This window comes from Chelmon rostratus, chromosome 2, assembly GCF_017976325.1.
Source record: "Chelmon rostratus isolate fCheRos1 chromosome 2, fCheRos1.pri, whole genome shotgun sequence".
NCBI lineage: Eukaryota > Metazoa > Chordata > Actinopteri > Chaetodontiformes > Chaetodontidae > Chelmon > Chelmon rostratus.
In genome coordinates, this window is record NC_055659.1 from 27,008,327 (window position 1) to 27,022,785 (window position 14,459).

The window sequence follows — 14,459 nt, forward strand, 5'->3', positions numbered from 1 at the left end:
CAATTCAAGTTACAACCAGAAGTCAGAAGGGGGAGCTGCAGACATTAGAGCACCTATTCCAAGCCATGTCTCAAGGACACTTTTCAGCTGAGTCACTGTCCTTGTGGGTGTGTGTGTGTATGTGTGTGTGTGCGCGTGTGTGAGGACATGGTCTTGCCAAGTATTCAGTCCAGGCATACGTTCCTCCCATGTGTTACACTGTATTGTGCGAACAAAGGAGTGAGGAGAGGCCCAAAACCAAGTGTCAGAACTTGTTTTCCTTCTGTCTTCCTTTTACACCTAAACAGCAGTGCAGGTGTAGGATGGAGTGTTGATTTTCATCTGTGCCAGACCATATTTATGTAATATGGAATAGCAAATTACGTAACAAAGACAGAAGGACCGAAACAGACTTGAGTGACGTAAGGAAGTCTGACAGGCTGGAAAAGTCCGGGGGATGACAGCTAGTGGAAGCCTGTGCGTTTTCTCCAATCAAAGAGGGTAAAGTGTGTCCTTCCCAGGCAGCAGCAGCACCACGTGTTGGTGACAGGTACAGCACCTGCTGCTGCTGCTCGGAGTGCGTCACCCACTTACAGTCATCGAACAGCAGGGACAGGGGGAGCAGAGCACAACTGCAGTCTCCTCCGGACTGGTCTAGAAGAAAGCAGGAGAAGAGGAAAACTGAAGAGAGAAGTGTCCTGATACAGTCAGGTCACCTTGTTTATACACAGACGTCTGCAGCATCATCCCCCCTCGCACACACACACACACACACACACTGTCCTCCGTCTTGTCCCTCCCTTCACCACAGAGTGCTGTCACGACTCATCTATCCGTCTGGAAGCAGAGGGAAGCCCTGGCAGAGACACGACGGTCGCCGTGCCTCTTCAGACAAGCCTCCGACGTCACACCGTCCATCACCGTCCCTTCACACAGCTCGCAGCCTGGACGGACATCCCGGTGTTCCCCTGATCAACATGAGGAAGGGGCTCCAGAGTGGTCGAGCTCACACAGGGCATCAGCACAGCGAGGAGAAAGAGAAGGAGGCGTGGAGGGAGAAGGAGGAGAAGGAGCGACAGCACAGGAGGGCCGAGAAGAAATTGCTGGCCTTCTGGATGTCCTTGTCTCACAGGACCTGGACCTTCTTCAAGCCCCGCGAGAGACCGGGATTCCAACGCTCTGCCTCGGCTGCCCGGCTGCTGAAGAGTGAGGCATGAGGAGAGGAAGTGTGTGTGTGCGGCTGTCGTGAGTGCGTGTGTATGTGTGTGTGGAAGTCTGTCAGTAGCAGAGTGTCATAAGAGGCCTCACAGACCTGCAGTCAAGTGGACTCGTGTGTGTGTGTGTGTGTGTGTGTGTGTGTGTGTGCATGTGTGTGCGCTCCATTCAAGTGGATGAAAGCAGCTTCCTCTGTCTGGTCCACCATTTGCAAAAGTCCTTTGTGTTGCTGCCCCACCAGTGCCGGACTGACAGGTGAAGGGCAAAACAAGCTCGTCGAATCCCTCTTTGTTGCAGTTCTTTTGCAAAGCTACGTCAAGGAAAACTGTTCTCAGCAAAAAGAAAGACAGAAAGAAAGCATTTCCTGTGACTTTCCAAAGAGCCTGGAGGCGAAGACACCAAATCTTCTTGTCTGCCTGCTTATTTTTCCCTCAGTCGACATGGATCACTACATCCTTCTCAAATCAGCCTGACTGGCTGAACAAAAAGTTTGGAAGCTGAGAGCTACTCCTCCTTACCCGCACTTCCAAGGCAGGGATGGGTTAACAGCGATTGACCATGGTGGTGACCCATCTGGCTCTAGAGCTGCGTTTCCAGGGGAAGAAGCTGAGGGGCTTCTCATGCAAACTGACCCGCTCGGCCCACGGCTTCCTGCCAGAGAGCTCCTGGATCATCGCATCACAGGTCCTGCTGCCGTACCTGGTGTCCGGCCTGGGCATGGTGGCAGCTGGGATAGTCATGGATATAGTGCAAGTATGGGAAAAAGAAGTGCTCCAAAGTGTGTCTGTGCATGTGAGATTACATGATTACCCTGATATCAGTTTGTTAGACACTAAATGCTAGACAGGTATATTTGATTCTAACATAGCTGATTCTCTCCCTGTTTAACCTCTTGTATACCTCACCAGCAGCATGACATGACTGACAACCTAAATTATGCAGCAGGCCAGCCAGCTGCTAGTTGAAACATAAGGAGCTGACACATCACAGTGGTCAAACAATTCAGTTTGTCTAAATTCCCTGTTGCATGTGAGAGGTGGTAAGAAACACGATTCATTATTTGGAGCACGTTAAAATTCATAATAGCACCTTTGTGTATATAATAGCATGAATAATTAATGTCTTAAAGCCCCTGTTTCTCTCAGTAGCATTAAATATTCATGACTGAATAAGCAACAATCAAAGTTTTGAAAAAACAAACACATTTTTAGTGTTATTTATCATGAATTTCACCAACAAAACGTCATCAGCTAATCAGCTTCATCAGGACTGTGTGAGTGTGAGATGTGATTGGCAGATGTGACTGAGCGCTTCGAACTCAAGCAAACAACATCTGACATGACATTTTGATTTAAATGTAGCTACATTTGTAGAGATGAAGGAAAGTAGCTGACATCACTTCAAAAAGAAAAAAACCTCATGTGAAAATGTATGACCACATCACTCAGAGTTAGACGCTGATTGAGAAAAGTGGTTCTCAAGGCCTTGAAAAAAGTGGAAACATGTTGTGGTGCACTGAAAATAAGAAACACTGACCTCCATTTTCTGGTTCTTTAAGTTTGACTTCTACAGAGAAGTACTGTCTGAACCTGCAGCTCCTCTAGGATTTGCAGAGCCTTATAATGAGTTTCAGCTCATAACCAGCAAACATTTCAACGCTGGGAAAAAGTTCAAGTATAGTCTAAACCTTGACGTTGTCACAGGTTTAAAATATTTTGGCAATATGACAGTTGAACTGATGTCACGACACAATGTCGATGTCTCATCTTCAGCCATACAATGTTCAAGTGCAGTCTTCAACTTTTAAAAATGATTCAGTTTGTATGGCCTGACATGTTTTGTGAATAGTGTTGCGAGTATTTCACATGTTTAAGCTGACATCAGAGCGAAGCACAACCACACAATATTCAAGAAATCCTTCGCACACCTGTTCACCTTCACTTTTTAATGAAAAATAGGCAATGTAGTCTATGTGGTATATATATATATATATATAGACTACATTGCCATTTCAAGTCCAACAGTCACTAAACAGGGCCTGAAAGAGGCTTACGTCACTAGGATAAAATGTTTGCAGGGTTGTTTGTGGCCCGACTGCAGCTTCATTGTTTTTTGGTTCACTTTTACTGCTCACAGGTTGTTTAATGGCTGCAGCAGACAGCTGTTTACCTAGAAAATGCTCTAAAAATCAACTGTACACTACCCGCTCAGCACCAAACAGCAGACAGGCACAGTTAGTAAGTAGCTGGTGAACATAGTGGAGCGTCTAGCAGCTAAAGGGCCAGATATTTCCCTTTGGTGGAGACCAAAAATACAGCTAAAACAGAGTGAATACTGGACTTACAATCAACAGGTGCCCAGAAAGACAATTCTTTGATACACCAACACTATGTGTAATTTCTGCTGCCCCCAAGTGGCCAAAAAATGTTTATTGCAAATGTAAAAATGCAATACAACACAAGACCAAACATTGGGCTGACAAACTGTTCCTTGCGGTGTAGTTTCACTGCGATGTATTTGAAGAGTGGTGCAGAGGTGCATTAAAAGTGTGTGTGGTGTGTTTCAGCACTGGGAGGTGTTTAAGGAGATCTCAGAGGTGTTTATCTTGGTGCCGGCCCTGGTGGGGTTGAAGGGGAATCTGGAGATGACGCTGGCATCCAGACTGTCAACAGCAGTGAGTGGAAACACACTCACCCACATACAGAACACACACACACACACACACACACACAACTCTTAACGTAGGACGTGTGGCACTGCCCACACAATTGGCACCAGCTTCGAAGACAAGCTGACTCAGTGTGTAGGTTGCAGGTGTTAGCACTTCCTCTGTACTTTTAAGTTTGCTACTCGTCTCTCAGCCCACTAACATCAGCCAGTTCCACACAAACCACACAGAACGATACACTTTGGCAGCAAGTGCCCTAACTTCAGCATCCATAGATAAAAACTGATTATCAAAGCATTGACTGTCACATTGACTGTGGTAATTCTGACATAATGTTGACAATCGGTGGGAATTAAATTTCCACCGTACCACTTCCACATCCTCCCAACACCACGTGACTGTGAAGTGTGATGACGTGAATCCGTTTCCATCCACAGGCCAACACAGGGCAGATGGATGAGGCGCAGCAGCAGTGGAGGATGGTGCTCTGTAATCTGGCCCTCATTCAGGTGACACACTGCTCCACCGCACACTCTCCGTCCTATTAATAACACACTCCATCACTTTGGTCCATCTGCGCTGGCTTCAAGACAAGTCCAATTTAACTCAAGAAGCTTTGCTGGCACAATAAGTTCGTCCTCCCATTCAAAACACTTCACTATTTCATTTCAGCCAATTAAACACACAAGACGACGGCTAGAAATGCTTTCCAAGTGGTAGTTATGCTAAGATATTGGATCATAAATCAAATATTAGACTGATTCTTTCATTGCCTGCCACAAAATTCTTTGTAGTAGGTTGTACACACAGCAGGATACATACAGTATATTCTGTGTTTACCTTTAAGGTGTTTCACCAATGAATTCATCCTGTGGGTGTTTGTGGTATGTTCATTGTTTTTTTTGTAAATCAGTTTCTAAGTTTGATACGTAAAATATTATGAGTCAGCGCTAAATTTAAAGGTGAAGAAGAAAATAAACTGCATGATAGCTATAACTAAATTATGCAATATGTAAATTATTGGCTGGCCTTGCAGCTCAGTTGTGAAATGGCACAGTAGTATATGATTAATATGTGCACACACATGTGAATGTACCCATTAACAGGCAAAATGCTGGTGAGTTTAGGTTAAAAAGCATATCTGAAGTGGCAGAATCACTGCTAAAACTGAAACAAATCACGTTCAGAGAAAGAGATCTGAGGTCACCTCAGTCTTATTGTCAGGAAAGTGGGGACTTAGGGGAACTAAAGGGTAGAACCCAAATGCAGACACGCAAGGGGGCGCTTAGAAACTCACTAACACAAAACGTGGCAGGACTTTTGACAAAGACAAGACTATGAACAAATGATCAATGACTAAAATAAGGAACAGAAAACGCTCCCGAAGGAGGAAGAACCAAACGGCTATGAATGACCTTGAACTTAACAAAACAACAGAAACAAAAATCAAGAGAGATAAAATAGATAAAACTAAACCAAAGAACAATCTAACAAAGAACTGAAAATCGGCTATAACTATAGGAAACCAAAATATCAAAACTAGGCGATAGAAATTACCATAAAAGGAAAACTCACAGGGGACACGGCAAGGACATGAACGCAGACAAACTGAGGGTTAACACAGACATGAACAGAGACACGGACAAGAACAAAGAAAACTCAACAAATAACATTCACTTACTGGGCTATGGCTATGGCTATGGCTGTGGCTATGGCTGTGGCTATGGCAAGGGCAAGGGCAAGGGAACGTGGACAACAAGGAACCACAGACAACAACCCGACAAAGACTGGGGGGAAGACACAGACTTATATACACAGGGCAGGAACACTAATGACACAGAGGTGAAACACATCAGACAATCACAAGGGCGGGAAAACACAGGAAGTAAAGAAACCCAAAGACACATAACCTAAACCTTCAAAATAAAACAGAATGTGACAAAAACCAGGCAAAGACAACACACAATGGGAAACTTAACAAAAAACCAGCGTGCAGAGCACAGGTCATGACACTTATCTACTCCCAAAACCACAGCAGTGGTAAAAAAGAAAGGCACGGAGACGCGGCCTTGTGAATAGTTTTCATTTTGAAATAGAAAACAAAAGATTGTGGAGGTAAGATGAAGGTTAGATTAGAGGATACAGATCAGGTACAGCGTGTCACTGCTCTCCAGGTGAGGTTCTGTGATAACATGTATTTTTCATTCGTATCATTTTGCCTGAGAAGAAGAAACCTGTTTCTTTGCTTTATATGGCAGATTATACAGTATATCAGTGTGCAGGTATAATGTTGCCCTTGCCGGATAATGACCTCTGCGATCTCAGTCCTAATGATCAAATCTGACCAATTCTACATAGCAACAGGCTTTGGCTGTCTGGAGCCCCAAAGAGTTCAATATTAAATAGGTAAATAATAAAATAATCATTTGAAGACGGATAGAAATAAAACAATGCGTGAAATAATTTTTCAAAAATACAAGTTTTTATAACTTCTTGTTAGAATGATTATTATAAGATATTATTAAAAGTTAGCTCACTACCATGAAACGTTATTTCATCATTCATTTTCAGAATAGCAGTTTTAGAGTTATACCCATTTTTATTTCATTCTATCACTTTTCATGACAGTGGTCTTGTCACCACCCTCTCACCTTTCAGCCAATCACACGTCCTCTGCCTCTTAAGATAGCAAGCTCAACAACTGCTACCAGAATTAGCCACTTAGCTCCTGTTACCTTGTGCAACAAAAATGTCAAAGAAATTCTCTATCAGCCAACTAGCTGCTAATAAACACAGACACATCTTCTTCTATTTAGTATTTAGTCATCTTAACAAGGTCTTAACAAACTGGTGATGCGTCCAAGTGATATCGTTCAAACTGTTATTTATTTATTTAACATTGACCTTTTTGGGATTCCACATGGTTGTGCTTTGCACTGCACTTTGTCTGCTTTTCTATTTTTCACATATTCTCCACACACACCTCTCTTTCAATGTCGTCCTGTAAATGTTTTGTCTGCTTGCGTTCTCTCTGACTCAGACGGAGACAGAGGAGGAGACAGATGAGTGGATAGACAGATAATGAGATACATACTACAGATAATAAATGAGCATCATGTCTCTGTTCTCGCCCTTCATTCCCAGGTCCAGGCCACAGTTGTGGGCTTCCTGGCAGCGGTTGCTGCAGTGGGTCTCGGAAATCTGACCAGGGGTAGAGTGGATGTTACCCAGGCTGCTCTCCTGTGTGCCAGCAGCGTCACCACTGCTTTCGTTGCTGCACTGTCTCTAGGTCAGACAAAGGCACAAAGGACAGTGGAGTTCATGAGCTCACTGTGTTGTTTACCTTCCATGTCAAGTCTTCATCTTGTGCTTTTTCAGGTCTGGTGATGGTGGCAGTGATTATTGGATCCAGGAAAGTGGGCATCAACCCAGATAATGTGGCCACGCCCATCGCCGCCAGCCTCGGAGACCTCATCACTCTGTCTCTGCTTGCCGGGGTCAGCAGCCTCTTTTTCTGTTACAGAGGTCAGAGGTCACACATTGCTTCAAGAAAGCTCCATCAGTCACTTTAAGTACACTGTTTGTCTGCACCTAGTGTCGAGAAAGAGATTAAACCTAATTCAAATGAATTTCCGTGATCCAAAAGGGTCTTGTGAGCAGATTCAGAGCAAAAGATGGTCAAAATTCATACAATGTTGTGTTGACCAAAGAGTATTTCAGCCAGAAGAGGGCAGCATAGTCCACATTTGATTCCAGACAGCAGCACTAAATATCCTGCTCTGTATGGAAAGAGAAGCAGATTGCTGTATATAATTTCCTGTTGTCTACAATTTCCTGCTCTCTTTTATAATTTCTGTCATGGTCAGAATCTCTGATTTCTCATTTACTGTTTCTCCCCTTCTCAAAACAAAACATAGCGAAACTATCCAAAGACCGATGTCTATTTTATGTGAAGAGTAAAGATTCTGACAGATGTTTCCTGTCCTATGTTGCTCTCCAGACATGTGGTACCTGCCTCCTGCGGTGTGTGTCTTCTTCCTGCTCATTATTCCAGTGTGGGTTATCGTTGCCAGGCGCTCTCCGCCAATCAGAGAGGTCCTAAAGTCAGGCTGGCAACCTGTCATTTTGGCCATGTCCATCAGCAGGTGAGCCAGGCTGTGACAATATACAACTTCAGAACTTTTCCTTCTCTGATCACTACTGTTCTGAAATATTAAAAATATATGTCTGTTCCATTTAAATAACTCAATAAAGTCAAGAGACTAATAGATTTTTTACACAGGTCTCCCGCTCAGACTCACATATTTGTGTTGTCTTCTTCCCAGTATTGGTGGTCTGATTCTGGATAAGACAGTGAGCAATCCAAACTATGAAGGTATGGCAGTGTTCACTCCAGTCATCAATGGTGAGTGGAAGATGAACTCCATGCAAAAATAACCTCATCTATCAGACTTCATTGTAAAACTTTAACCCCCATTTAACATTTACAAGCAGCACATACAAAGCAGCATATTAACACTTAATAAATGCTTTATAACACACTATAATGTCTGTGATGCTGAACTTAGCACAGTGTTACTTTGAGCTCAGTGCTAACCTTGGCATGCTAACATGTGTGTTATACAATAACAAATGTGTGTCTATTCAACAATGTTGAGATATTTCACAAGATAAATGAAAACACTGACCTGCTGGTGGCACTAGAGGACAAGTCAGATGTCAGAAGCAACCTCTGGGGCTGAAAAATGAAGCCAAAGGTTTACAGTAACTGTGGGTGTGCAGGGCCTTTAAGCATATAAATTATAGGATGGCATGTATAAGTAGTTAGCATTAGCTCCATCTTGACTAGCATCAACATGAAAAGCTGCCTGTTCTTTTATGCATCAGTAGTAAGAATAGTTATATTAATACAACACTGACAGGGTCCACTCTGCATGAGTATATGTTCTTGCCACAGTAGAAAAAGTACAATTTTTACTGTAATACTTCTAAAGTGTTACTTCCATAATATTTTGAAAGCAGAACTTTAACTTCAAGCAGAATAATTTTGCTGTGATATTACTACTTTTGTACATCTAAGTGCTTCCTCTGCCACTGACTTTTAGGACTCTATGCGCTTAAGTACTGAAACGGGGACAATAACATTGATTACTTTTGCCTAAAAAAGATATTAATGTGAATATAATCCCCTTAATTGAAGGTGAAGCAATTTCTGGCAGTTCCTCCACATGCTCAGGCACAAGCAGAGAAATTAACACTGACATGTTTTCCTGAGGGAGTGAGCAGAGCTGAGGTTTGGGGTCATGGTGTTTCAACAGTTATAATCTTTGATGAATGGCATTTAAGCTTCATAATTAGCTTCATTATATTAAAAAAAAGCCTCATTCCAACTGACGTCATGTGGAAAATGTTGGAGCATGCAGACACCCCGCAGCTAATCCCATTATTATTCAAAAGGGCTCAAATTCGAGCTGTTAATCAATCATGTTCGTATTTAAAGCGCTGCTGTATAAGTCTCCTCCCAGTCAAAGGAACCTCATCAAGGCATATAGGGCCAGACCATCACTGACTGAGGTTTGTTGCCCACAAAGCAGCATACTAAGTAGAGAGGAATAACAATGGTCTTTACATAAACCACAAGCCTGATCAGAATGCCAACTATGCATTCACTGGCTCCTGTTTGTGCAGCATCTCTGCCAGCCTCAGTGCTACCAAAGAGCCTGGCATGTACTGGAATCCTGGTACAGGAAGTGCATTTGCATTCCAATGCAGTGCTCTTCATCCATCAGAAACCAGTGGTGGAGGACGCTTTCAGATCTTTAACTGAATTAAAAGTAGAAATATAGTCTAACAATACTCCCTCACAGGGAAAAGTCCTGAATTCAAAATCTGACTCAAAAGTAATATCAGCAAAATGAACTTAAGGTATCAAAAGTAGACTACAAGTACCTCAAATTTGTACTTACGGACAGTATGTACAGTTCTTTATGCAGAAATGTACTTTGTTACATTCCACCAGTGCCAGAAACACTCCTGTTTTGTTTAAATGATCCATGTGCTTCAAAGCTCTGCAAGCCAGGAGGTTTTGTTTCACTCCGAAGGAAATCAGCCTGAGGGGAGAGCAGCGTTACAATGAATATGGCACAGCATCCACACTGCCTTTTCCAATCCTTCAGAGAAAAAAAGGTCCTGTGGGATCCTGTGAGTTAGGAATGACTGCTGAATAGATTTCAAGCATAATTACTGTTTGGACAGTGAATCATTTTTCCAAGAGCCTTTACTCTTATATTCTATAGCAACTGCTCGACCTCTCGTATGGCTGACATACTGTGAAAGTGAAAAAACATGATTTTATTTAGGTATGAAAAACATTTTAAAGGTTCTGGAACTTTATGTTTTTGTTTTTGTTTTTTGTTTTTAGAGAACGAAGCACTCTGCCACTTTTAGCCCAACTTTGAAATCTAGTTGTAGTCATTATTGTCTTGTTCCTGGTTGTACTAAATGTTTGTCATGGAATTGATCGGCATTATACTCTTCCATGTCTGTGCAGGTGTAGGGGGAAATCTGGTGGCCATCCAGGCCAGCAGGATGTCCACCTACCTCCACTGCTGGAGTGTTCCCGGAGTGCTTCCATTTAAAATGAATGGGATCTGTTCTCGACCCTGTGCTACCTTCTGCTCCTCAGGTCAGATAAAGGAAAATAATACATGATTCAAAGCTATTGATCAAGAGAAAATTACAAGTCCAACATGTGACAGTATCATTTATCAATATTTTATTCATCAATGAATCAAATAATTACATGTGAAGTGGAGCGACACCTGTTGGCAGCACTGCCTGTAGCTCTACTGAGCATTTCAGTCTGTTTTAGGTAATGAGCTTGGTTTTGTGATAAATTTCCTGGTTAATCATGTTTCCAGCAGCAAACTTTAGCAAATTATCTCCATCAAACCAGCTATACACTGCCTGCCCAGCACTAATTGACAGACAGAAAATCTAGCTGTGAATAACACAGTGAAGACATGCAGCTAAAGAAAGAAATGTGACGATATGTATATAGTATATATGTATGAATTAATATATGGTTCAATATGTGTGTAATGACATTAATATATATATAGAATTCTTAATAGAAAGATGACCAGTAGTAATAACAGTGGCAGTGGGTGTCAAGCAGGCCCATGGCAGTAGGCGCAACCATGATGCAAGATCCAAGTATAGCCACCAGCCAGACTCACAGGAACAAAACCACAAATACTCTCAGGAAGAAACCAAGTTAGCAACACGTGTTAATGGGACATGAGAGGGAGAGGAGGAGAGAGGGGCTCAGAACACCATGGGAAGTCCCCCGGCAGTCTAAGCCTATAGTAGCATAACTAGGGGATGGTCCAAAGCAAGCCTGAGCCAGCCCTAATTATAAGCTTTATTAAAAAGGAAAGTTTTAAGCCTACTCTACATGAAGAGGGTGTGTGCGCCCTGGACTGTGTCTGGAAGATAGTTCGACAGGAGAGAAAACTAGCACCTATGTTTGACCTCTGCAGTGTGTTGGACGTGATGGACCTAAAGGTTTGAATTGTAGAGAATCCTCTGTACTGCGAAACTGCATAAAATAGGAGGATGTGGTTCCTCTGGATAAAATGTCAAAGCCTCTAACAATAGCAAATAGCAGAAGGAGTAAAGAAAGGAGTAAAAATGAGAACAATTATCCTCTTAAGTGTGATGTGTAGGGTGCAGAGAGACCCAGGAGCGGAAACGGAGAAAGTTAACAGTGATTTATTCACTCAGAAAACAGTCGATATAAGCACACGAGGCAGGAGGTCCACAAACAAAACTCAAAACAGAGGTCCAGAGAGTGCTGGGCTGTGCGGGCACGGGAGGCACTGAAAAACAAAAGAGAGGAGACCCAAAATTACTCCACATGAAAATGTACAACACAGAGAAGTTAGGTTTACCACAAGCAAGTTTTGGAGCCGACTGGTACCACGATATGACGGTGTATACTCTGGCGTCGAGGAGCGTCTCAGCAGGCTAGATATAGGCGTCCTGATTACGATACAGGAAGTGGACCTTAAAAATAAGTGCACCGGAAATACAAACCACATTAAGTTTAGTTTTCCAGTCTTTATGCTATGTTAAGCCAATCAGCTGCTGGCTAGACCTTACAGACTCTCTGCAGGGAACAAATGAGTTTATTTCCCAAGCTGTCAAACTATTCTTTTAAGATAATTATTGTTGAAAGAAACCAAGTTTATGAGAAATGTTGTTAATTTACTAATGACATTAGTGTAAGATAGAGGCCACCAATAATCTCTACCATAATCTTATTGCTCACAGGATCTTCAACTCCCTAGTTGAAGATCCTGTGAGTAGGACTGTATTCCCTAATACAGTCATTCCTGATTAGAAATGCTGCACATAGTAACTACACAGAAACCAGCACACAGAACAACCTGTAATATTCCATAATCAATATTTTTGCAATACTTTCCATTGGCAATACATTTAAAATCTACACATATATAGTCAACTTCTCATTTGTAGTTTGTGTCTTTGTTTGTTTTTATTTCTATTGCCTTTGCTTTTGCTATTATTGCTGCTGTCTGTAGCATCCTGATTTCCCCGGATGGGGATTAGTAAAGTTTATCTTATCTTTTAGAAGTTAACTGAGAGTGGACACACTCGTACACATAGCTTGATACTGCTCATTCATGTTTCTCCAGATGTGAACTCCAACTCAGCCAGAGTCCTGGTAATCCTTGTAGTGCCGGGTCACCTCCTCTTCTTGTACACCATCCACCTCCTGCAGGGAGGCCATACTGCCATGACACCCACCTTCATCATCTGCTACCTGTCTGCAGCTCTGCTTCAGGTCAGATGAACCGATAAAAGCTTTCTGTGCTCTTACAAGGGTCTGTTTTACACACACCTGAGATACTTTGTCTTGAAACGTGTCTAACTATTGTCATTATCCAGGTGGTGATTTTGCTCTACGTGGCCAGCCTGATGGTGAACTGGCTGTGGCGAAGGGGTCTGGATCCAGACAACTTCTCCATCCCCTACCTCACAGCTCTGGGTGACCTGCTGGGGACTGGCTTCTTGGCTCTGAGCTTCAGACTGACTCTGATGTTCAGTTCTGCTGCGACTGGAGTTTGACACAGACATGCAGTCCTGTGCACATTGAATGTACTGTTCTCTATATGCAAGTGGCTGAAACGCACTGCAAAGTTCATAGAATTTAAGAGGGAAAGTGAGGATAAAAGAACACAGGAGCCAAGTGTGGCGCCATGTTTGTGCCTCGATACTGTGCATGCAATGGCACACAAAAACGTTTTTTGCAAGCATGAAAATTTTATTCTGTGGACAAATTATTATGCAAAGGATAATTTCATTTGAGAAAATCTATTGTGTGCTCTATAAATGCATTTGTTTGTTTGCTATTATCAATAGCATTGCATAATAATAATAACTAGTAGGGTTATCGGCTAACAAGTAGGGAAGCACTGTGAAACTGGCGGGCAGGGACACCACAGCGGCACAGAAGTGGTTTATGTAGTTTTGGATGCATACAGTAGCTGGTTATGAAATTCTGTTTGAGACAGTATGTTAGTCTCCACCTAACTATCTTGACGCCTATACTAGTTTTTTTGTTTATCTGGCCGAGCAGAAAATCATCAAGGAAATAAGTAAAACTGAGGGACAGATGTTATAATTGTGTGCCTAGATAAATACAGTCATAGCAAACACACACACATTCATTGAGCACAGAATAGATCCTTGTTTGCATAAATTATTGGTAGTGTGATAATAATTTCTCCACAATATAACAGCAGATGTGCTTCAAAAATATTGTTTTGCTTTCTGTGCTCCAAAATATCCCCTCGTGCTCAAGATTGAGGCACAAACATATCACCATAGACAAGAGGCTGCAAAAACATGAGCAACCTGAAACAAGCTGGCTCAAAACAGAAAGGATAAGAGGAGGACATACTTTGCCCTTCTGTCTCCATATTTTGCCAGCTCACTGTGGTCAGTAGTTGCACACTGTTCCCTGGAGCAGCACTTATAACAATACCAACACCACCCAGCTTGGCTCTGTAGAAACAACATCCACCTAAAATGGATACAAGTGGGAACACTGTAGAACCACTGTATTGTTAACTGTTGACACATCTGTATACCTATTGTCAGCTCTTAAATGTTAGATGGCAAATGACTGTAACAAGGCAATAATAATATATAACTGAGTGTAAATGTATATTAACATAAATCAGATGCTGCACTGTCTGGATGAATGTTAGATTTTATCGTGTTTATTTTGTGTAGATTTGTGCCTTTAAACCATGACAAGCCTTCAGTTCTCTGATGTGTTCTTAGGTTTGACCTCTGAGTTCAGTGTTGCCAAATCTCTACTGGACATTTTCCTTTTTTGTGTAGCACAGTGCCACTGAATATAGCCTGTTGTACTTAACTGTCTCTGTGTTGGTATGTGTTCCAGGTATTGACAAGACACAGATATTTCTTTGTGCTATTTTTGTGAACAAATTATTTAGTATGGATCTCTCTGTATGGGGCCTTTTCAATTGTTTGATATGCACTT

General features: G+C 42.3%; 1 protein-coding gene across 1 annotated transcript; it reads left to right on the top strand.

The window, feature by feature from the left end:
• Window positions 1-1,752: 1,752 nt before the first annotated feature.
• On the top strand, window positions 1,753-13,015 carry LOC121617794 (solute carrier family 41 member 3-like). The gene is made up of 10 exons (XM_041953031.1): window positions 1,753-1,947; window positions 3,761-3,868; window positions 4,300-4,371; window positions 7,007-7,151; window positions 7,241-7,387; window positions 7,863-8,007; window positions 8,188-8,267; window positions 10,413-10,547; window positions 12,583-12,731; window positions 12,836-13,015. The coding sequence occupies exons 1-10, from the start codon at window positions 1,753-1,755 to the stop codon at window positions 13,013-13,015; spliced, it is 1,356 nt and encodes a 451-aa protein (XP_041808965.1).
• The last annotated feature ends 1,444 nt before the right edge of the window (window positions 13,016-14,459 follow it).

Coding starts and splice junctions, on each gene's coding strand:
- LOC121617794 (XM_041953031.1), top strand. CDS start 1,753: ATGGTGGTGACCCATCTGGCTCTAGAGCTGCGTTTCCAGGGGAAGAAG. Junction 4,372..7,006: donor GTAATCTGGCCCTCATTCAG/GTGACACACTGC, acceptor CTTCATTCCCAG/GTCCAGGCCACAGTTGTGGG. Junction 8,268..10,412: donor GTTCACTCCAGTCATCAATG/GTGAGTGGAAGA, acceptor ATGTCTGTGCAG/GTGTAGGGGGAAATCTGGTG.